The 25,920-nt window shown below is 44.4% G+C and overlaps 1 protein-coding gene across 1 annotated transcript in view; it reads right to left on the reverse strand.

The window, feature by feature from the left end:
• The window catches only part of ptprn2 (protein tyrosine phosphatase receptor type N2), a gene marked incomplete at its 5' end in the record, with an annotated part of 226,898 nt that overhangs the window by 130,997 nt on the left and 69,981 nt on the right, over positions 1–25,920 (reverse strand). Inside the window, 4 exons of the mRNA XM_084048743.1 lie at positions 8,307–8,393; positions 16,640–17,094; positions 17,708–17,748; positions 20,451–20,753. Of these exons, the coding sequence (XP_083904869.1) occupies positions 8,307–8,393; positions 16,640–17,094; positions 17,708–17,748; positions 20,451–20,753 (886 nt within the window). The remainder of the gene's footprint in view (positions 1–8,306; positions 8,394–16,639; positions 17,095–17,707; positions 17,749–20,450; positions 20,754–25,920) is intronic.

The raw sequence follows: 25,920 nt of genomic DNA on the forward strand, positions 1-25,920 counted from the left end.
GTCGCTTGCAAATATTGGTAGTTGCAGGCTTTTTTGGGCTCGTCTCTAAAGTGTCGTTTATCTGGGCTTGCTTCCTTATGTTTAAACCAGTGGTTTTCAAACATTTGAAACTAAATGAATATGCATTTTGTCCATGGACCACCATCTGAAACTATTTTGTGCCAAAACCACTACTACATATCATGTTTGGGCTTGTTTCTATAAAGTGTAGTTGTTTATGTGGGCTTGCTTCCTAATGTTTAAAACATCTAATGTACACCAGCGCAGCTATCAGCCACTGGAGTGGTGTGGAGGTGTTTACCTGCAGAAACACATTGTCCTCTCACTGTATTCTGGTGTTTCTACCGTTTGTTTTGTTTGCCCAAAAAATGTCCCCCGTCTATCAAAACAAACAGTGAAAACATTAACACATTGCTGGAGGGCAGTGTGTTTTTGCAGGTGAACACCACCACGCTACTCCAGTGGCTGATAACCGCTGGTATAGAGCCAGGGGCGAACCCCCTTCGCTGGAATTGAGGTTCACGTTCAGCCTGCTTCACCGTCTACCGTTTTTCAATACATTATAATATCAATAGAAGTCAATGAGGTTTTGGGCGAACCTTATACTTGAGTTTATTACCTTAGTAAACCTTTTCATAAACACTTTATGTTTTTAATCGCTAGTTTAAAGTCTTTTTACAATCATCATAATATGCGTTTAGTAAATTATGGTCCCATTAATCTTTAAATGAATCATACAGTAGGGTATGTTTCTAGGGTTTCTACTGGTTCTACCGAGTGAAGACCCGCCCTCGCTGCGTTTGCAGTCAATAGCATTTATTTCCGGTTGCATTTCGGACTAAATATAGAAAGATATAGAATAGAAAAAAAATGCTTCATTTAACACATGGGGTGCCAGGTTTTTTAGCGGTGCCAACCGCTCTACATTTGACTCTGTCCGTATGAGCGTCCGTCCGTCCATATGTTATGTCCGTATGTTATGTCCGTCCGTATGTTTGAACACGGCAAGGTAGCAACACATGCGCCACTTCAACACACACACACACACACACACACACACACACACACACACAAGCCAATACTGCACACATGCGTACACACGAACACACACACACACACACACACACACACACACACACTTGACGTCCGTATGAGCACGGCGTATGAGCACGGGATGACCACGGCAAAGAAGCAACACATACAAACACATGCACACACACACACACACACACACACACACGGACTTGGAGATTGCCTATGCCATCTCTCCTCTCATTGGCCACACGTGCCACTGGTTATCAAAGAGGGGTCCAGGGACCCCCAGCGTATGTTATGTCCGTCCGCCCGTATGAGCACGGGATGAGCACGGGATTTTAAACAGCTATAACTCCAGTTTGCAGCATGCCACCAAGTCCACATTTGGTATGTGGACTTAGACCACCAATAGGGGCGAGCATTAATTGCTGAAGCCCCGCCCCCTCTGTCTTCCCATCGGCTGGCCTTTACACAGCCATAACTCACGTTCGCAGCATGCTACGGAGTACAAATTTTGTACATGGAGTAAAACCACCAATAGGGACGAACTGTAATTACTTAAGCCCCGCCCCCTCTGTCTGCCCATTGGCTGGGCTTTAAACAGCCATTATTCCAGTTTGCAGCATGCTACCAAGTACAAATTTGGTGAGTGGACTCAGACCACCAATAGGGACGAACTGAAATGAGTTACGCCCCGCCCCAAAGGCACCGCTTCCTTCACACAGGGTGTGATTTTTTAAAACACTGAGTGTACTGAGAGTACACTGAGTGCCAGGATTTTTAACCATTTTTGAGGAGCCGAGATACAGGCTTTTGAAGTCATAAGTTAACCAGGAAGTGGATTGGAGTCTAAATCTTCGGAAAATGATATCTCCTGGTGCTGTGAAGGAAAAAAAAAAAAATTGAAAAAAAAAAAAAAAAGTTTTTTTCCCAAAAAAAAAACGTATATATACGGTTTTGGCACTTCATGGTTGTATTCCCAAAACCGTATATACGGTTTTGGCACCCAATGTGTTAAGGTGAATGAGAAACCAATGGCGTAACATTGTCCATATTTTTTCTCACACACACACACACACACACACACACACACACACACACACACAGACATGCACTCTCACACTCTAAGCAGATACATTATGCCCCCTACCAATCCATGCTATCTCTCACGCGCACGCACGCACCCTCACACGTTTGTGTTACTATACTTGTGAGGACATCAACATTTTTGGACAGTGATTTTTATGGCCAATGTTTGGCCATTTTATCCGTAAGACTAAAGCTGAACAAATTGCAGATCTACAATCAGCATTTTTTTCGGTGCACGTCACCAACTATACCACGCAACTATAAGTGTGAACCGGGGGTAATTCTAATCCGGCTAACTCCTAAACCTAACCTCTAAATGTCTAATCCTAATCACAACCTGAATCTTTTTCTAATTGTAAACTTATCTCTGAAAACCAGGAAAATGGTCCTCAAAACGTCTATTCTCTCAAATTCTACTATACTTTTGGGGACGTTTGGTCCTCACAAGTGTAGTTATACAACACACACGCACGCACACGCACGCGCACGCACGCACGCACGCACGCACGCACGCACGCACGCACGCACGCACGCACGCACGCACACACACACACACACACACACACACACACACACACACACACACACACACACACACACACACACACACACACACACACACACACACACACACACACACACACACACACTGCCTCACCAGCGAAAGCTAATATGAAGTCCAAGTTTACACATCTGATAACACAGGAGATGATGTGTGAGGTTCAGCTGATACCTTATCTGCCTTAGCTCCATCCCCCTGCGGTGGGGGATGGAAACATTATTTAGACTGTGTTTGTCTGGTTTTGAGAAGAAAAAATAAATAATTTGAGATGCATCAAAATCTGCTGCAGAACATCTCTGGCAAGGAGAGAATGGGTGAGTCAGGGGGATAGATTGTGGAAATATTGACATTTGCCAGAGCAAACGTAGAACCCAGGTGAGGGGTGCTGTAGGTGGTAGGCAGTCTTTTGGAGTGTGTGTGTGTGTGTGTGTGTGTGTGTGTGTGTGTGTGTGTGTGTGTGTGTGTGTGTGTGTGTGTGTGTGTGTGTGTGTGTGTGTGTGTGTGTGTGTGTGTGTGTGTGTGTGTGTGTGTGTGTGTGTGTGTGGGGGGGGTACTTGTGAGTGTGCAGCCCACTCCCCCTAGTGCCTCTGACCGGTACAACACTTACGTCATCTACAAAAGCATAGAATATCTCATTGGTAACCTTATAGTATGTCCAACACCGTTCCCTTCTTATTCTTTATTTTTAAACGTTTAAAAACACATCGCATTGTGAGCTTGTAGATCTGCTATTTTCACTACTTTTACGTGACATTCTTGTATGAAGTAGGGCATTCATTTATGATAACAAAAATAATAATAATATGGAGATATGAGGTTTCTGCCCGACAGTACTACTTGTACTATACATCTCTGAGGCAAATATTGTACTTTTTACTCCACTACAATTATTTGAAAAGTTTATATACTACTAGTTTGTTCTTAAATTCTTATATTACAAAACATATACATTAACCACAAACAATTATTTTGGGAAACATTAAATGTTTCCAAAAAAATATTTTAATTTGCTACTGCAAGTATGTTGATGCCAATACGTTTGGACCTTTACCCAAGTAAAATGATGAATACAGGCCTTTTTACTTGTTAAGAGTATCTCTACAATGCGTTGCTGCTACTATTACTAAAGAAAATCGGAGTACGGTCTTCCACCGCCGTTCAAAATGTACCGCGTTCGCTAAACACAGCAACATGAAACACAAAACATTCTGGCCTTAAAACTGACTAAAAGCTTCAGTCTCTTTCCATCTCAAGAGATGTTCTGTCTGAGATGTTCTTCGGCTGTCACCCTGCTGACACCCTTCTCCCTCGACATAACCACCCTTTCTCGTCAGGGGCTGATGATGAGCACAAGGCGTCCTGACCCAGCAGCAGCAGAGGCTGCTTTCAGACGCTCACCTGCCACACACACACACACACACACACACACACACACACACACACACACACACACACACACACACACACACACACACACACACACACACACACACACACACACACACACACACACACACACACACACACACACACACACACACACACACACACACACACAAACACACACACACACAAACACACACACAATGCAGCGCGGGGTGCCAGGGGTGTTCGTCATCTCTGCTCTTTCCACACAAAAAAATGCTTTTCATCGCTGATGATGAAAAGGATCGAGATTGAGGATTGAAAAAAAGAAAATGTTATCTCCGACAAAAGGATACATCTCCTTGCCTTTTCTTCCAAATGGAATAAATGTGTCAGTGGGTGTGATGGAGAGCAAGGACGCACTTCCAGAAGTCGTGTTTTTGAGGTATTACAGTGGGAGCAACAGCAATGAGAGCTTCACACACTATAGTAGCATCACAGCACTAACATGTTATTGTCAAGTATCTCCCGGGGTTATTGTAGCGCTATCATGTCATATTGGCCCCATTCATTAGTGTCTAGAAGAACTGCCATCCGTGTGGTTTGATGAAAATTGACAGGTGTGTGATGCTTAAGTTAATTCGATCAAACGTTGATGTTGATTGACACGCATCCTGGTGTTCACGTTCATCGCGAATTCACAGCTTGAATATTATCGCCGCGGCTGGGCAAAAACCTCCTTATTTCATCTTCATATGTTTTTTTTTCATAAATGTAATATTTTAAACCTTGTCGCATCACAGTGTGACGCAAAAAGTAGCGAAAATAGCCAATCTACAAGCTCAGTTAGCTCACAACAGGTCGCGATGCGATGCATTATGAGCTTGTAAATCTGCAGTTTTTGCTACTACAATACCCTTGCGGCCCACCAGTGGACCCCGGCCCACACGTTGAGAATCACTGGTGTAGAGGGCAAACAAAAAGGAGGGGACCAAGTACAGAGCCCTGTGGGAACCCAGACAAAAAAAGTACAGTATATAGGGTTTAAGTGCTTAATCCATTCAATCCGGGAACGCATCGGTGTCATTTTAGATGCCTTTGGCTATTCAAAAATAGCAGATCTACAAGGTCAAAGCGTGGCACCGAGTGCCGTGCTACAAGCTTGTAAATCTGCTTTTTCTTTCTTTTTTTATGAATATGTGTGCAAATCTTATATATGTTTTTAAAACTAATATTTTTAACTCAAATGTTTGCCTCTGCATGGGGATTCTACAAATGTCTTCTAAATTCTAACTTTTTTTTTTTTGTTGGAAAAAACGTATGTTGCTATGATATCAGTGGTTCTCAAACTTTTATCATGTCAAGGACCACCCAAAATGATATGTATTTGTGACTCTCCCATCTCAAAATATTTTGTTCCAGGGACCCCCCCCCACCCCAACAAAAGCAAATATTTCAGCTACAAATGTATATATATATATTCAAAGCTTTGCACACATTTTCAAAATGTTTTTGATTAAAAAAATAGCAGATCTTCAAGCTATGGGCTTTTGGTGTTCATATGGTATGCTGTGAGCTTATCTGCTATTTTTAATAGCCAAAGAAATCCAAAGTGGCACAGATGCGTTTCCCCGGATTGAATGGGTTAAAAATGGGATTCATTCATGTTATCTCGACTCAACGGCGAACACCTCAGCCAGCAGCATCATCTCAGACACAAAGCTGTCTGCCTGCAATACGACGGCTGCAAAGGCAGACTGCAGTACATATGGGCTTTTGGTGTTCATATGGTATGCTGTGAGCGTTTCCTTCCCAACCACCCCGACTTCACCTCTCCTGCAAGCAGCGTCAAGAAGGCCTTGTCAGATCTTAAGGGAACACATCTCCACTGCCTGCAACATTGGTCTTTGACGCCCCCCCCCCCCCCACACCCGAAAATAGAAATGTACAACACAAGCCACCGAGTGGCGCAACTCAGCCAGGTTCAAGGACAGTTCACGTGCTCATTAATATTAGCCGCTCAGGGCTGGACTGGGCATCTGGCCGACGATTAATGGGCCGGTGGTCCACCAAACACCAAAATGTTTTAGAATCATTATAAATTTCGGGCTGGGCGGCCACTAAGTGGAGAGAAATCGTGTAATTGGCCCACTGGTTTGTCTCTCATCTTAAAGGGCAAGACCACTTTGGTAGAGGTTTGGGTTGTGTAGTTACCTTGCCGTGATGTAACTCCAAAGGTGGGCAAGAAATAAAAAATAATTGCTCCATTGATTAGAAATTGATAATTCAAAATATGCTCCTCATTGACTTACATTGTACGGTAAAACAGCTCTCAAAGTCACTCTTTTAGCACATAAACGAACGCAAACAGTTGATTCGGACAATTTAGAACATCACCAAACCCAGTACTGTTTTTTTTTTAATAAAAATGTCAACTTCCTGTTGATTTTGCCATTTTTAATAAGTAGAAAACCTGGACTGGATCCGCGGATCCGGATCCAGATCTTCAAATAGTAACATTAATCATGGATAATATATGACAGTCTTGTATCAAGGCTAGTTGCTAGCTATCTGAAGAATGTTAAACAGCAAACTCTCCATGGTGTGTGGTGTGTTGCAAGTAACTATGTCAAAATAGCTAATGATACAGGATAGGTGGGCACTAGGGACATCTGGGCACCTCAATGTACAATTGGCTATTTTGTCCAAAACGTTAAAAAATATATATATATTTGAAAAATGGTCTTAAGTAATGTCAAGTATACATGATGCGAACATGCATGGCACATCATTATCAGACTTAACTTATCCTTCAAATTCTTGTATATGCCCCAAAATGACTGGATAATTGGACTATAACAGATCAATTGTCAGATCATCATTACCAGTTACATGTCATTCTTCCAACATTACTAACCCTATCCCTAACCCTAACCCTAACCGCACGCGGAAGCCACGTAGTCGGAATAGTGGTATGTCGGACTTATGAACAGTCACCATTATTACCTACCCTTGTTTTCTATACTTTAGCAAACCAGCTAAAGTTCTGATTGCATGCAGACTCATTTTTGCATGTAATCATGTTCATACAGTACTTCATTCATAATAGTCCTCTACTGCTCATGTCCAGGTTTGTAATAGGTCCATTACAGTGGAGATGATCTCCCTAGAGTAAGCTATCTTGCTGCCAGTGCCATGATGTGCTTTAGCCAGCATCCTCCTTATAAGAGCAACACATCCTCCTTGTTTGTGAGTACTGTAGGCTAACAATCATATTTATAGGTTGTGTAGTTGTGTGTGGATTGTGTAGTTATAATTTATTTTACTCAAGTCTCCAGAACATGGAGGGATGTTTTTCAGTAAAAGTGGCGGTAGTCAGGGCACGTGTGTTTGTATGTGCCTCGACGGAGTATCTGCGTGCTGGTTGTGGTGGGCTGGTCTAGGCCAAAAAGTCAGGGCCGAATTTGTCCCAGTCCAGCCCTGTAGCCGCCTCATGCTGTGTCTTATCAACTGTAATATCTAGCCTTGTTTTATTCTTTCTCTGTCTATCTCTCTCTATATATCTCTCTCTCTCTCTCGTCTGTAACTGCCAGTCGTTTTAACGGCACGACCGCTGTCTTCCTGACGAGGTGCGGAGGGGCCAACAACAGCGACAAGGCTGTGTTTTGAATACAATGGAGACATCAGTGTGTGTCTGGAGGTAATTAGGCCTGCGTTCTCTCCCTGGAAGAAGTCAGATGCACAGAACAGGTCAGAATAACAACAAACGCCTACGATCACCAGGCGGAACGGCGCAGCAGTTTCACACACAGAACAGCTCTTACAGTGTCTGGACAAACCTTCGTCCCCCACTCACACATGCACGCACGCACGCATGAGCATGCACGAGCACGCACACGCACACAGAGGCACAAAGAGGTAAAAAATAAAGCTTAATAATAATAACACAAAACAAAATACATTAGTGGATCTTTTTTTTTTTTTTTGAGCTGGTCTGTTTTTTGGGGCTGCACCTTGGAAGGATTAAAACGCTAAAACATAGTTTAGCATCTGTCATTTGTAAATCGTTTGTTTTTGTAAGTTATTTGGGAGGCTGTGTGTGTGTGTGTGTGTGTGTGTGTGTGTGTGTGTGTGTGTGTGTGTGTGTGTGTGTGTGTGTGTGTGTGTGCACACGTGTTTGTTCAAGTGAGTAGCACATAAGAGTACATGTTGCCATGGATGCCAGGGTTTTGAGTGTTATCATTTCCATACGTACGAGAGCTGGGTGAGATCCGTGGTGTGGAGGTGGAGTCTCTGTGCTACCCGCTCCATCAGCTCCAAGCCCTGGTCATTGGGGAGGTTGCTGTGGGAGGGGGGGGGGGGGGGGGGGGGGGGTAAACACACAGGGAGCCAGGTGTCACTTTACGGAGCTTCACACAGCCATGCCGGATACACACAGCAATTCAGCCGTTAAAAACACAAAAACAAACACGCTATACATTTTCAGTAAGGGCAGACAAACTCGGTTCAGACTCACAAATATGTCACTTGCACACGAGAAAAAGAAATACACGGATGGCTGAATGAATGAATGTATGTGCAGGCACGTGCACATGTGTGCGCCCAATCAGTTACAGAAGCGTGCGCATGCGCGCACACACACGCGCACGCGGGTTTGTATTGCTATACTTGTGAGGACATAAAAAGTTCAGGACGGCATTGAAAATAGCCGATCTACAAGATCACAAGGCGTTGCGCTGTGAGCTTGTAGATCGGCTATTTTCTGGTGTGCGACACCGGCATGCAACTAAGTATAAATCAGGCATAACTCCAAACCTAAACTCCTAAACCTATAACGTCTTGCCCGGCGCCATATCCCTTATGCCTAATCTTATTAGGCTTTTTATTTTTTATTTTTTTATATATAAAAAATAGTGAAAATATCAACATCTACATGTGCTTATGAGCTTGTACATGGGCTATTTTAAAATGTTTTTCAAAATACCCCAAAAAACTCCCAATACGATTAGGCATAAGGGATAAGGCGCCGCTCAAGATAGGACCCTGTCTAACCCCAACCCCTAAAACCTACAACGTCTATTCTAAATGTCTAATCCTAAAACTAACCCCAACCCCTAAAACCTACAACGTCTATTCTAAATGTCTAATCCTAACACTAACCCCAACCCCTAAAACCTACAACGTCTAACCCAAACTGTCTAATCCTAACACTAACCCCAACCTGAATCTTTTCCTAATTGTAAGCCTATCACTCCCCAAATCTTTACCATAAAACAACCATTTCCCTTGTAAGGACCAGGAAAATTGTCCTCCTCACAATGTCCATTTCTCTAGTCCTCCTACTATACTAGTGGGGACATTTTGCCCTTGCAAGTATAGTAATACAAGTATTACACACACACACACACACACACACACACACACACACACACACACACACACACACACACACACACACACACACACACAGAGAGAGTCACACACAAGCACGTGCGTGCGCAAAGCCTGGCGCCAAGGGAATGGGGATCAGCTGCCTGTTCAGGCTTGGTAAATCACCTGCTTTTTTCCAGCAATGAAACAAACAATAAGGTGCAAATGGAACCGGCATGGGGTGTAATGGCTGCATCATATGGACGACGTGTCTCTCTTTCTCTCTCATCTCTCTTTTTTCTTCATCTACACCCACTTTTTCTCACGTATAAAACACACCGAACGCACGCACGCACATATATGCAACCCGCACGGACATAATACACATACACACCTGCGCCCGAAAAACTAGTTTACACTGATGCGCGAGCGCGCACGCCCGCTCGCGCACGCTCCTAGTCCTAACACAGTGAGATGAAAATAATAAGGTGCAAATGGAACGGAGGTGAAGTGTAATGGCGCTCTGATAAAGCCATGCCTCATCTCGGCTCAGTCCGAGGCTGCTGTCGCGCTCGGAGAGTAGATCGCCAAGGAAATAGACCAAACAAAGGCAATCTGCAGGCCAGTGCACGGGATAGAGGAAATGAGATGGCCACACACACGCACGCGTGCGCGAGCACAGACACACACACACACACACACACACACACACACACACACACACACACACACACACACACACACACACACACACACACACACACACACACACGCATGCACAGAGCTGTTTCAGTGCTAACAGCTTAACCTGGAATCACTGTGACTGCAGAGTGACTCAGACAGGCTGCATACAGAGAAAAAGTACGGTTCCTATGTAAACGTCCACAAGATGAGCAGAGTGATGTGCCATTTCATAACCACTGGCAGCGAGACAGCCATACGTTCTTCCCTGTAAGAGGGTCATTCTGTTTAAGTGCCGCATGTAAACTGTGGAAGGAGGCGGGGGGGGGGGGGGGGGGGGGGGGCACTCAAGTCACATACAGTACTGTATATATGCATACTGTATATGCGTTCTTGGCAGGCAATGTGTTAACACGTGGTGTGTATAAGTGGTCAGATGGGCGGGCCGCGTGCATCTTCAGAGCATGTTTATTTTAATGGTCAATCAATCGATTGTGTGTTCGGTCTTGGATCAATGGAACTAACATAGTATACTTTAAGTTATTGTTTATCGGTATCGCGACGTATACTCACTTTTCAAGGTTTTAAAGAAAAAATACCATTCTTTTTTTTAATTATTATTACATATTTGTTCCTATATTGGTATATTGTCATTAAAATCTTTGTGTTTTGGCAATTATTTGGTGGCCCACCTGCAATATCCACACGGTACACCAGTGGGCCGGACAGTGTATCGGCCACATGAGCGGAATGTACCCCGGGTTCGATTCCCGGCTGGAGACCTCTATGTGTTGCGTGTCCTTCCTCCTCTCTGTTTCTACCCTCCATTACCTCATCTCTCACTGTCCTCTCCGGAAAAAAAACCCTCACAGGGATGTGGCTTTAAGGCAGTAGTTCTCAACCTTTTCAGGCTGTGACCCCCCAAAATAATCAATTTGAACTGGGGACCCCCTACACCCTGATAAGCACTTGGAAAGTAGGAGTTGTGGCATTACATTTTCGGTTCCACAGCTAAATATTGTGAAAATAGCAGAACTACAAGCTTGAGCTTGTAGATCGGCATTTATTTATTTTTTTGCTTCTGTCTTATATCATTTGACTGTTTTTTTATAGTATAGTTTGTTGACTACTTTTGATGCAGCAATGGTCTTTTTTTTGTGTAGAAGTAAGAACAGGAGGGAGCCTAGTACAGACCCATGGGAGACTCCGGTCAACAAATAGGGTTTAACCACTTAAACCCTATACACATTTCTTGGGGTGTCCCCCAGGGGTCTATACTCGGTCCCTCTGATTTTTTCCCCCTATACTGAATCTCTTCGCTGAAAATAGCTGATGATCTACAAGCTCACAATGCGTCGCATTGTGAGTGTATAGATCAGCTATTTTCGCTGAACATTCACCTGCTGTGACATGCAGAGAACAGGCACACCAGGGTTCATGTGGTTAAAGAACGAGTACGACAGAGAGATATCATCTTTGGCGAGCCTGCCTATTTCACAAAACCACATTACTGCAGCTTTTTACCGAACACTTCACATTCTGTGTGTGTTTGTGTGTGTGTGCGTGCGTGCGTGCGTGCATGCGTGTGCATGTGTGCGTGGATGATTTTGCACTGCTTTTGAAGGGGGGACTGGGGAGGGTATCTGTTTTTTCCCCCTTTCCTTTTTTTTTTTTCTTTTTGGAGAGCTTTTGAAAGTTAATGATTCGCCAAAGCGATTCCAGACACGTTCGCCTCCCTCGAACGCAATTCTAGCAACTGGAGAGCTCCAGGAGTGACTTGGTTGTTGATGCTAGCACTTTTCCCCTTGGCTTTCGCTTTCTCTCTCTCTCTCTCTCTCTCTCTCTCTCTCTCTCTCTCTCTCTTCCATACCCTCCGCTCCTCCTGTCTGTAACCCCCCCACCTCCTCCCTATTCCCCAAACCCCTTCTACCCCCCCCCCAATCCCCCCACCCACCAGCCCCACCACCACCACCACCACCAGGCACCACAATGTCAGGAGCTGTCAGATAAGCTGGTTAGTGTAGCCTCACTGCAGGGGTGCGAAGGAGTCGGGGATAACAAGCGTGCAATCATGAGGTCTGCGGCAAAAACGCGCAGACACACACAAACCCACAGGCCCCGCCGCCGCAGGTCTCACTTAGCTGGGGACGGGGGGACGGGCGGACTTGGGGAGGAAGATGAGCCAGAGGATGAAGCTATAGGGACTGGAAGGTGACCTCTCTTCTCTTCCTTATTCTCCCTCGACACACACACACACACACACACACACGCACACACTCAGACACTTGCCTGTCGCAATGTTGTGTGTGTTAATCTCCCCTGCGTGTGCGTGCGCGTCAAATGTTCATGCGACGACGGCGCGAAATGTGTGTGTGGCGCTATAAGGTGTCAAAGACACCGGGCTCCATCGGGCCCGTGTCAGAGCGAGTGGCTGTTGAACAGGTGAAGGACAACCCACTGACACCGGACTTGATAACGCCATAAAGGGATTTAAGACAGGGCCACAGGCGAAAACACAGTCGATAGGAACTTATCTTCTCCGCTGAGCCCCGTGAAGAGAGTGGCAAGAGAGAGAGAGAGAGAGGGGGGAGAGAGGAGAGAAAGAGAGAGAGAGAGAGAGAGAGAGAGAGAGAGAGAGAGAGAGAGAGAGAGAGAGAGAGAGAGAGAGAGAGAGAGAGACAGACACACACACACACACACACACAGAGAGTGGGGGAGGAGAGAGACTGCCCTTCATGACACACTATCATCATTATAGCTGTAATACCCACACACTGAGGGAGTTATCATGGCAGCTATTGTAATCGGGCGTGATGCGTGTTGAGGATTTCACACTGCTGTATTCTTTTCCATAAAGAAGACATGTGTGGGAGGTTTAGAAAGGCAGAAATTTTGTTTCTAAAACGCCAGTTTCAATTACCAAAACGGAAACAGATATAGGATTTGCATTAAGGTATTTAAAATGAGTCTGCCTCGAAGCACATACAAACACAAAACAGCTGACGATGAGTATGTTGAACAACAAGCTATCAGTTACAGTATATTACTAATTCGGCGGGCTAAATGTTAACAAACAAAAACATATTAGCAAACAATCTAATTGTGGCTCCAATTTGGATCTCAGATTTCATGTGTCCAGCCTAGGACGTTAGTCATGCATGACGTTAGTCATCTATGACAGTGGTTCTCAACCTTTTGACCCCCTAAAATAATCATATTTGAACTGGCGACCCCCCAAAATAATCATATTTGAACTGGTGACCCCCCAAAATAATCATATTTGAACTGGTGACCCCCCAAAATAATCATATTTGAACTGGGGACCCCCCAAAATAATCATAATTGAACTGGGGACCCCCCACCCTGATACTTGGAATGTAGCAGTTGAGGCATTACATTTAGTTTGACTCGGTTTCACAAATAAATGGAACCGAGTCAAACAAAATTTCACAACAAACGCCTCACAACTCAAAGCTTGAAGATTTTCAAAATGTTTTCCTCTTTCTTATATTATTTGACAATTTGGCCAATGTTTTTTTATAGTATAATTTGTTGATCAGTTTTGATGCAGTAATAGTCTTTTTCTTTAGGTATTAAAAAGGTCTTAAAAGTCCTTAAATTGGCACTTCACTGTCACCCACAAGTTGAGAACCACTAATCTATGCCATATTGTATCTATCATTTTGTCTATGACTCTAGTGACTGAATCTGGTGAGTCCCATTGACTTTTAAGTTAAATATTTCAAAAGGTATAAAACGTGATATATCTTTTTTACAATAATAATATTAATGGAAGTACTTCTGTGGCCTACTGGCAATGTGTGCAAGACATTTGGCGCCGATCAGTCCAAAAGATTGCAAGATTATCTCCGGACACACATGATACACAGACCCTCTTCTAGTACGGTTAGTCTCCTGTATGCAGGAACCACACCACATCCATCCCTCACTATACAGTGCACTATATAGTCATTACGCCATTCTGTAGTGGTGTCTGTATGTGTACAGTACGGTAGTGATAATTATTATACCACAAGAAACCGAGAGGGAAGGTCCGTCGGACCGATAGTCAGTCGGTCCAATATATGGACATGCTCGTTGGTTCTGGACTACTGTATCTCCTTATATGCAGTATATATCCAGTATATAGGCGTATCGATCGCATCGGCGCTTCTGGACAACTGCCTACCCGACCGACTTGACACCGGGCACGGAGGTCACGTCCTCGAGTTTGAATTCGGTCCGAGTTTGAATTCGGTCCGAGTTTGAATTCGGTCGTTCGGACAGTTCTCGGGATAAACTACAGACACACGGACACAGAGACACACAGATGGACAGAGATTTCACGCATCTATAGTAGCATATACTGTACAGCAGTGGTTCTCAAAGTGGATTCTATGGACTCTCGGGGTTCCTTTAGGGGGGTCTAAATTGACCCTTACAAGTCTGGAACTCTGACAGTATACAAATGGACCCTAACGGGTCCATTTGTATACTGTCAGAGTTACCGGGGGGGCACGGTGGCACAGTTGGTAGTGCTGTCGCCTCACAGCTAGAAGGTCCTGGGTTCGATTCCCGCAGGGGACGCTGTGGGCGCTGGAGGTGTGTTCTCTCATCCGTGCCATCAGTGCCCATACCCTAGGTGGGGTTGGCGAAAGGGCCTTTCTGTGTGGAGTTTGCATGTTCTCCCCGTGTCTCCTAGGGTATGTACCCTCACAAAAACATGCAGTAAGCCTGGTCACTATACTGCCTCCCCCTGGCCAGCCGGGGCGTCTGATGGAGGGGAAGGGAACTGGTTGGAATAACGTGTTCCTTCCACGCGCTACGTCCAACCAGGGAAACTCTCCCCTGTCAGGTGATAAGAAGGTCAGTTGGCTCTCATGCATTGAAGGAGGCATGAGCTCGGCCCTGGCCTCCCTAGGTTGGCAGAGGGAAGGTAGTGCCCAGGATGACATAGACAATTGGCACTGGGTCAGTCTGGGTGTAAAAATAGGGTTACAAAATCGTGGGATAAAAAAAATTAAAAAATAAATAAAATAAAAGAGTTAAGGAGGGACCTTGAATATTAAGGTTTGAGAACCATTGCTGTACAGTATAGTGGACTCGTCCAACAATGTATCGTGAAGAGTATGGTAAAACCTTATATCATGGGTATTCAACAGGGGGTCCGGCGACCCCTCAGACATATTTAAGTCTGAAAATATCCAACAATGTTTTTTATGAGATGGTAGGAAAGCTGAGAATGATGGCATAGGAGGCGCACTTGTAACCCTGTAAACTATTATCTCTAAGGCCCCCTCTGTACTTTTTGTCATCCTTCTACCATCTTTCTTCAAAGCAATTAGGAAAACCAGAGAGAGATGCTTTAAAAGTGCCCATGAAAACACATCTATTACTTTTGTCTCCTTTCTTCCTCGTCTTTGATCTTTCTAAATTGGCCTTTGATGGCTATAAACTTCTCATTGGTACAGAGAAGTTTAAAAAAATATTTTTAGGAGGCTGTCTACCACCTATGCTTATAAACACCCCTGCTCATCTATTCTCTAAAACGTTGCAGTGCTGGCTGGGTCACAACATTCACACATCTGGCAGAAATAATTTCTGAGATCAACATGCTTGACAATTCTATGAAGTTGAGGGACCAAGGTCTGTAGTGATATTTCCTATAGCAGGGGTCTTCAACATGGGGTCCGGCCTCTGGGACCCCTAGGGGGTCCTCAGAGTTACTACAGGGGGTCCACCAAATCTTTGTGTTACGATTTCTTTGTTTTTTTTTACCTTAACCACTTGAACCCTAATATCCCTTTTCTGAGGAGAACTTGAGCCAAAAATAGCCGATCTACAAGCTCGTGCTGCGAGGCGTTGTGAGCTTGTAGATCTGCTATTTTTGGCAAAGAGGTGTAGAGGGAAAAAAGAGCAGACCAAGAGAACAAGAAAAGTTTCATCTGAAACACAAATTTCATACAATATAGAGGGGGTCCCTGCTTCATCTCTCTCTCAGCTAGGGGGTCCCTGGCCTGAAAACGTTGAAGACCCCTGTCCTATAGAGCATCGCAGTTCCGCCACTTCCTGGTGCCGGAAGTAAATACTCGATGCATTGTTCCCATTGACTTTTCCAAAAATATTTATATCAATCAATTTAAGCCTAGAATCAAGCTATCCAGGATAGCGGTGAATCATGACCATAAAACCTTTTTTTCTGTGATTTTATTTTATTTTATATTTAATGATATGATATACTATATTTAATAAATACCCTTTGTTTTGTCGTTTTCAAAAAAGTTTTTTCACAGAATCAAACGTTTTATGGTCATGATTCACCGCTATCCTGGATAGCTTGATTCTAGGCTTAAATTAATTTATATAAATATTTTTGTAAAAGTCAATGGGAAAAATGCATTGAGTATTTACTTCCGGCACCAGGAAGTGGGCGGGAACTGCGACGCTCTATAGCCTAAAGTGAAAATATATATATATATATAAAAACATGAAGTGAAACTGCTGGTTTTAGATAGCTCACATCTGAACGCTACTCACTCAGAGTTGGTGATGATGTAGCCAAAGTGTCTGTCCTTCCCCCTGCTGGAGAACTCCTTCACTCCGATGTGCACCAGCTTGACCTTCATGTTCTTCTTCTGCGGCTCGTCCAGCCTGCCTTTCCCCTCCGCCATCCCCTGGATCATCTTCTGCACTCGGGACTCCACCGCCACGTCCGGCGCCTCCACCTCCCCCATCACCTCCCCTTGTCTCACGGTCGAGTCCGCCTCGGCGGCCGCCGCCTTCCTCTTCTCCCATGGGTCAGCCACAGGAGGAGAAGCCTGGCCCTGGATGGTTCGACTCCGGACGTTCTCCAGTCCCACCGTTCTCTGGCCGGCGGCGCCCGAACCCGCCGGTCCACCGCCGTTGACCTCTGCTGGACCGTCCGCTTCCGGGGGGCCACCGAACGGCTCCAAGTCGAGATAGTCCAGCAGCTTGGAGAGGAAGGCTGCGTCCTACAGTGGACAGATTATGTACATATTTTACCAGCAGCTGAGGCCTTTTCGAAATGTTTCTTTCTTCTTCATCATTATGTTTTACCCCAAAGTTTTCTTTTCTTGTACAAGAGCCTATTCATTACTCTGAAAAGACTTTGTCATTCTTCGGGTCGAATACCAAGCTCTGAAAAGTTTATGGAGTTTATTCAGTCTACAGATTTAAATATTGACCTAAGGTCCCATGCCATTCAGCTGGTTTGTTCATCTACCAACAGATGCAATCATTGGCTTTACAGCCTTACTAAATGATATGAAATGTTTCATTTCATTTAAAGACTATCATTACTTCAGCCTGTGAAGATTACAAAAAGATCCATTCAGATTCATTTTAGTTGTTGACAGTTCAAAGAACAAAACATCAGGGTCCGAAATTATTTAAAGTGCATTAAAAGCTCATTGCAATTATCATATTACATTCGATTCCCCACGTCATTAAATGATAAATGTTAGCCAGCAAAAACTTTAAGAATCACATTGTATTAAAACTTTGCGTCTGAAGGTGAATAAGGTTGGAGAAGTCTTTATCCCTCAGAAACCAATTTATTGGTTGAGCAGAATAATTTTAAATCACCTTGTCAGCTGGCTCTTTGTCTGTGGCATCGAGTTGCTGGCCTGTGAACAAACATAATATATGTGAGGAGAATTGTGAAAGCTGCCAACTGTATTTTAACACAGAAAAAAAAAGTTTGATTGTGGCTCAGAAACTAATCACCCGTAAAAGGAGAGATTTCTATCAAAGACATCTAATTACTGCATTGTAATGGCCGACTACATTGCAACACTTGGGAAAACACTGTTACGATAATCCACTTAGTATGTTTCTCTACGTATTATATATATGTAGCAGATCCACAAGCTCAAACGTGTGGGTCTGCTACTATCAAGTAGGGCGTTCATTTACAAAAAAAACACAAAAAGTACAAATATGGAGATACAGTAAGAGGTTTCTGCCCGACAGCAACGATATATAATATTTGGATTCTTAGCACCCACTGGAACTAGCAGTCTAAGCAAGCAGCCACATTCCTTGAATGTGAAACGCACTTATATTAGTTTGTGTCCAATATAAGTGACCCTGACTTTGATAGTTTTACTGAGATGGATAGCTGGAAACTCAACCGAAGCAGCAGAGGAATGGCTAAGGCAGGACTTGATCCCGGACCAAGATGAACCAGGCTCTGTGCATAACTGTAGTTCACGTAGATGTAGTGGGGCATCTGAGCAGGAGAGGAGACTTGGCATGTCCTTTGTAGCCTGGTAAACCCTCCCTCCGGAAATCTCATTTCCATTTGATTTCAGGAAGGAGTCTGGCTTGAACCGCCTTTCTCCAATAATCGCTCTGCTCGCCGAACCGACGAGCCAATCAGCGTCGTCGCACATCGTTCTGTGATTGACAGCGACAGTTGGCCAATCAGGTGGCGAGTTCGAGTGAGCCCGAATGAAGCCGAGTGCAGCCTGAGAGCCGCCGACAAAAGACGAACGGCAGCCATTGTTGTTGTCCGAGTGCCGTCACTTCTTAGTTTTGTTCTTAAAACGGTCTCAAACTTCTTTTTTGAGGCACGGAATTTACTATTAAGATATCGTTTGGATAGAATTTAGTTGTTTAACTTCATATATGTGGTCAATTAATCATGACAGAGCCTATTTAAAAATATAAATTTAGAGAACCGGCAGGGGCGGGGAGTGACACGCATGTATCCCAATAAGGCAACCTATTTTCGGCATGGCCGTCCCAAAAGTCCCGTTGCGTCACATAGTCTGGAGCTCGTCAAAATGAACTGCTGATTGGCTGAAGGGGAAAAACGATCATTGGTTGAAGGGGTTGTCAGTCAACGGTATTACTCCCGCCCAACTCCAGCCCACAGCGATTATTGCAGAAAGGCGGTTCAGGCCAGACTCCTTCCTGAAATCAAATGGAAATGAGATTTCCGGAGGGAGGGTTTACCAGGCTATGTCCTTTGTGCCAGTAGCTATGAGGATTTACCTCTGCCAGGTCAACTGTAATATAACTTGGAATAATAGATGTATCAAGGACTTCGACCTCTAATGACACTTTTAGGGTATGGCTATTGTACCGATTGCACTGTGAACAAGGTCACTTTTCCTTCGCATTGCACAGATTGAAATGGACACTTTATTTGATTGGCATTTGATTGGCATTTGATTGGCATTGCAATTCAATTGCACTGATTGTAATGGACACTTTATCTGTTTTGGGGCGGGACACGGTGAGGACACTGTAACCTTGTGTTGTTGTTGTTTTTCTGCATAGTGCAGGGTAGTTGTATAGGTTGTATGCTATTGTATAATGTTGTTCTGTATTGACGGTGCTTCCTATTGTTCTTCTTGCCTTTGTATTGCTGTATAAGACAGTACTTTCCTTACTCTGTACCGGTAACTCTGTAACTCTTCACTGCTGTACTGCCTCTGGGCGACTGAAATGAAGGTGCAGTATCTATCTAGTCCTGGGTTTCCAGAAGGTGTCATACTGTACCATCAATGTGTTTCCAGTTCAAATCTGCTGCCGAGCCACTGCCGGTCAAACAAAACTATGGGAAACTAAACCGGAGCAGCAAACGGCTACTGTATGCCACAATCTAGAAACCCAGGACGACAGTTTATGCACAGAGGTTATAGTGCAAACCATGAAAAAGATCACTCAGTGATCGAAACGTTGACAGTATTAAAAATACAGCGGTGCTTTTGCAGCATTACCAGTGTGCGGACCATGGTGCAAACCATCACACCCCCTCTGGGCATGTTTTCCCAGCTTAAACTTACTATAGACAGACTATAGGAGAAATAAGCTTTAACTCCAAACCACCATGCACTCCTGACAATTGGAGGGCAAATCTGGTCTGGGGGCCTTGGTGTTCTGATGTTCTACTGATGTTTGACCCAGAATATCTGGCAATATGAGTGGTTTACAAATATTCACTCTTAAACCCCTCGAACTGCTCAGAGACTTAAAAAAATATATGAGTAAGCGATAACTAGCCTCATTGACTTCCATTTAAAGAAATAAAAAAACGTGAAAATTGACTTCTTTGAAATTCGGCGTTATAGTCCATCTCTGGATAAACACAGAAAGACAGACGGATACACACACACAAACCAAACGTATAGCTGCTAGCTTCCTGCAGAGCCATGCTGTAAAAATGAGTCTAGACATGCAAGGTAAAAAATCTGTATAGGATTTCTTTCTTTTTTGTTTATGTGTCAAGAACACCTTCACAATGTGTCTTCCAAAACGAATCATAACTGTACGGACATGTCCGTTTAATCTGTCTCCCCTACTGCAAAATAGACTGTACCTTGGACTTGTCCTCTCAGAAGGTTCTCCAGCATGGCATCCTGCTCTTCGGACGGCGGTTGATCCTGTTCTCGGTCAACAGAAGCCGGCGGCTCCCTCTTATCCTCCCCGTCGTCCCCCGTGGCCTCGGAGGCCCCTGGCTCTGGCCGGGCCCCAGCTCCTGATCGCCCCTCGCCGGCCGCCCGCAGAGCCCCCGAGATGGCCTCCGCCAGCTGGTCCTCATGGTCCCTGCCCATCAGGTCCTGCACGTCGACGCTGTGCCTTCCAAAGTCCAACTGGTTCACCACACTCTGGATGAGTCGCTCTAGGAAAAGGGAGAGAAAGATATGGATGTGGACACACACAGAGAGTTTGACAACATTAATCCATTAAGACCGGGCACGTATCTGTGTCATTTTAAGATTTATTTGGCTATTCAAAAATAGCAGAGATACAATCATAGATAATATAGCTGCAAGCAGCAATTAGCGGTTTCGAGAATAATGGCAGACTGGCAGACTGTGACAAGAGTGGCAGACTGGCAGACTTTGACAGAGTGGCAGACTGGCAGACTTTGACAGAGTGGCAGACTGGCAGACTGTGACAGAGTGGCAGACTGGCAGACTGGCAGACTGGCAGACAGACAGACTGTGGCAGACTGGCAGACTGGCAGACAGACAGACAGACAGTGACAGAGTGGCAGACTGGCAGACTGTGACAGACTGGCAGACTGTGACAGAGTGGCAGACAGACAAACAGACAGACTGTGACAGAGTGGCAGAGTGGCAGACTGGCAGACAGACAGACAGTGACAGAGTGGCAGACTGGCAGACAGATAGACTGTGGCAGACTGGCAGACTGGCAGACAGACAGACAGTGACAGAGTGGCAGACTGGCAGACAGACAGACAGACAGACAGACAGACAGACTGTGACAGAGTGGCAGACTGGCAGACAGACAGACAGACAGTGACAGAGTGGCAGACTGGCAGACAGACAGACAGTGACAGAGTGGCAGACAGGCAGACAGACAGACTGTGACAGAGTGACAGAGTGACAGAGTGGCAGACTGGCAGACTGGCAGACAGACAGACAGACAGACAGACAGACAGACAGACAGACAGTGACAGAGTGGCAGACTGGCAGACAGACAGACAGTGACAGAGTGGCAGACAGACAGACTGTGACTGAGAGAGAGAGAGAGAGAGAGAGAGAGAGAGAGAGAGAGAGAGAGAGAGAGAGAGAGAGAGAGAGAGAGAGAGCAAAGTGCACATGTCTGAATTAACAGGGTCATGTTTTGCATAATGCAATTTAAATGTAAACTGTGACAAGTGAGGTTTGAGCCGTGGACCTTTGGCACATGAGACTAACACTGTATTGATCAAGCTATTCAATCCACAGCCTTGGTCAGTGAGAAGGGAGAATCCAACAAAACAAAACAAAACAAAAGAGGGAATGAAGTACATCATACATTGAAAACAACTACTCTCAATAAGCGTTTCATTTAACAATTGCATGTTTATTCATTGATACAGTCATGTTGTGTGTAATGCAATTGAGTTGAGGTCTGCATGAGGTGAGATTTGAACCGGCGACGCTCTGGTATCAAGGCAGATGATTAAGCCATTGGGCCAACAGACCCGAACTGATGAAAAGGGAGTTCACACACATGACACACTTTCACGCAAATTGCTCAGAAATACTGGATTTAAATGTTTTTCAAACTGCTCAAAATTGCAGACAATCTAAGGGCGGAGTTTACTGGTTAACAATTGCACATGCATTCATTGATACAGTCATGTTGTGTGCAATGCAATTATAATGAATTCTACATGACGTGGGATTCGAACCAGGAACCCTGTGGTTTCAAGGCAGATGATTAAGCCATTGGGCCAACAGACCTGTACTAGTGAAAAGGGAGTTCAAACACATGACACAATTTCACGCAAATTGCTCAGAAATCCTTGGTTTAAATGTTTTTCAAACTGCTCAATATATTTCGGAATGGAAACTAGTGGAAAATAGTCGATCTACAAGCTCACAACGCGTTGCTATCTAAAAAGGTGTGAGATTGTAGATCGGCTATTTTCACAAGAAAGTATGTCATACATAAAAAAAAACTACTCTCAAAAGCATTTCGTGTTATTGTCTAAACATTGCACTTGTCTGAATTAACAGGGTCATGTTTTGTACAATGCAATTTAAATGTGAACTGTAATAAGTGGGATTCGAACCAGGGACCTTCGGCACATGAGACTCACACTCTACTGGTGGAGCTATCCAATACACAGCCTTAGACAGTGAAAAGGGAGAATCCAACAAAACAAAACAAAAGCGCGAATGAAGTACGTCATACATTGAAAATAACTACTTTCAAGTATGCATTTCTCGTCATCTTTAACAATTGCACATGTATTCATTGATATAGTCATGTTGTGTGCAATGCAATTATAATTAAGTCTACCTGAGGTGGGATTCGAACCGGCTACCCTATGGTTTTAAGGCAGATGATTAAGCGATCAAGCTATTGAACCAACACACCTGAACCTGTGAAAAAGGGCCTCAAACATGTATTTGACACAGTTTCATGCAAATTGCTCAGAAATCCTGGATTTAAATGTTTTTCAAACTGCTCAAAATTGCAGACAATCTAAGGGCAGAGCTTACTGGTCAAAGTGATACATGTGTTCCTCATGAGTCAAGGCACATGTGTAAGCAGGTTTAACGGCTGTCGGCCAAACGAGGCATGACTTTTGCCTGTTTAAAGTTTGCATTTTCAAAAAATTGCTATAGCGCCCCCCTTTGACCAATTGGAGTAAGATTGGTTTCAGTGATACTTGGAAGGACCCTCTACAATATTGCAAAGTGTCAAACAAATGTGAGTCTGCATGTATGTGTTAGGGGCAGATGAATAATTTAAAAAAAGCTGCAATTTTCATTGGCTTATAAAAGCTTAATGTTTTCACTTATGGAAAATCCGCTAAGTTACGTCTGTCGGCATTGGTCCAAAGTTCATGTGTATACAGTTTCGTACAGATTGCTCATAAATCCCAGGAGGAGTAGGCTTTTTACTGCTTTTTACTGCTTTTCATAGAATTCGAAATGGTGGGAGATCTAAAGGTCAGAGGTCAAAAGTCAAACAGTGAAAGTTGTTAGGCATGAGGAGACGCATGTGTGTATCGAAGTTTCATGGCTGTAGGTCGAACAGGGCATGAGCTGTACCTGTTCAAAGTTGGCATGTTCAATTGAGTGCTACAGCGCCACCCTTTGGCCAATGGTTGTGAGTTTCGGGTTTTCGCCGTTTGGCATAGCCCTCTACCATATTGCCGAATTTCATAAGAAGTGACCAGGCGGTTAGGCCAGAACTGGCAAAAACGGCGGAAGAATAATAATAAATATAGCTGCAAGCAGCAATGAGCGGTTTCGAGAATAATGGCAGACTGGCAGACTGTGACAGAGTGGCAGACTGGCAGACTGGCAGACTTTGACAGAGTGGCAGACTGGCAGACTGTGACAGAGTGGCAGACTGGCAGACTGGCAGACTGTGACAGACTGTGGCAGACTGGCAGACTGGCAGACAGACAGACTGTGGCAGACTGGCAGACTGGCAGACAGACAGACAGTGACAGAGTGGCAGACTGGCAGACTGTGACAGACTGGCAGACTGGCAGACTGTGACAGAGTGGCAGACAGACAAACAGACAGACTGTGACAGAGTGGCAGAGTGGCAGACTGGCAGACAGACAGACAGACAGTGACAGAGTGGCAGACTGGCAGACAGACAGACTGTGGCAGACTGGCAGACAGACAGACAGTGACAGAGTGGCAGACTGGCAGACAGACAGACAGTGACAGAGTGGCAGACTGGCAGACAGACAGACAGACAGTGACAGAGTGGCAGACTGGCAGACAGACAGACTGTGACAGAGTGACAGAGTGGCAGACTGGCAGACTGGCAGACAGACAGACAGACAGACAGACAGTGACAGAGTGGCAGACTGGCAGACAGACAGACAGTGACAGAGTGGCAGACTGGCAGACAGACAGACAGTGACAGAGAGAGAGAGAGAGAGAGAGAGAGAGAGAGAGAGAGAGAGAGAGAGAAAAGAGAGAGAGAGGGAGAGAGAGAGAGAGGCAGTGAGAAAGAGAGGCAGTAAGAGAGAGAGCGAGAGAGAAGAAGTGAACATGCATTAATTAACAAAGTCATGATTTTTGTTCAGTAAATTATATTTGGACCGGTTAAATTGAGGTTTGAACCAGGGACCTATAGACTTGTGGGTAGACAGTGTAAAGGATAAGGATAATTCCAGGTCCGTTCATGAAAGTCCTTGCGGTCTTGTTTCCAATGAGGGCCTGTGAGCAATTAGGGGTTAAGAGTCTAGCTCAGGGACAAATTTCATTTCATCGACGCATTTGCTGGCCTGGCCTGGAATCGTACCTGGGGCAACCAGGGCCTCTGGCTCCTTAGGTGGGCTCACTAACCACTCAGCTATGGCCACAGTACAGACTGAGCCATTGGATAGACAGAATTGGATTTCATATGTGGTAAGTTATCATACAGCATGGGTTGCTTATTATATACATACAAGCTCATAACGCGTCACATTGTAGATCGGCTGTATGTGGTTACTGTAGGTGTTGTATTAATAATTACATCTGCAAAGTAACAAGTAACTAAAGCTGTCATCTGCTGTAATTGTAGTAGAGTAGAGTAGTAAAGTAAAAGTACCTAAAAATTGTACTGTGCATGTGGCAGGTGTGATTGGTGATGAGTGAGAGGGGTGGATCCAATCCATGGGAATAGGGGGAATTCCAAATGATGATCACCTCAACGCATTGTTGGGGACAGGGATCGAACCAGCGACCTATGGATTCACAGGCTGCCTCTCTTCTCATTGAGCTAGAGATATGGCCTCCCTGATGGTGTCTGTTGATATCTATAGGTTTTTCCGTCCATTATGAACCAAGCCTCTATTTCGCTAACTACTGTAGATCACTGGTTCACAAAACATTTACCAATAAAGTTTTTTTTTTTGTCTCCTCGGACTGGAAACTAGTGAAAATAGTCGACCTACAAGCTCACAACGCGTTGCTATCTGAAAAGTTGTGAGATTGTAGATCGGCTATTTTCACAAGAAAGTATGTCATACATAAAAAACAACTACTCTCAAAAAAGCATTTCATGTTATTGTTTAAAAATTGCACATGTCTGAATTAACAGGGTCATGTTTTGTATAATGCAATATAAATGTAAACTGTAATCAGTGGGATTTGAACCAGGGACCTTCGGCACATGAGGCTCACACTCTCCTGGTGGAGCTATTGAATCGACAGCATCAGATAGTGAGAAAGGAGAATCCAACAACACAAAACAAAAGGGCAAATGAATTACGTCATACATTGAAAATAACTACTTTCAAGTATGCATTTCTCGTTATATTTAACAATTGCACATGCATTGATACAGTCATGTTGTGTGCAATGCAATTGAGT

This window comes from Gymnoscopelus microlampas (assembly GCF_963454915.1).
Source record: "Gymnoscopelus microlampas genome assembly, chromosome: 22".
Classification (NCBI taxonomy): domain Eukaryota; kingdom Metazoa; phylum Chordata; class Actinopteri; order Myctophiformes; family Myctophidae; genus Gymnoscopelus; species Gymnoscopelus microlampas.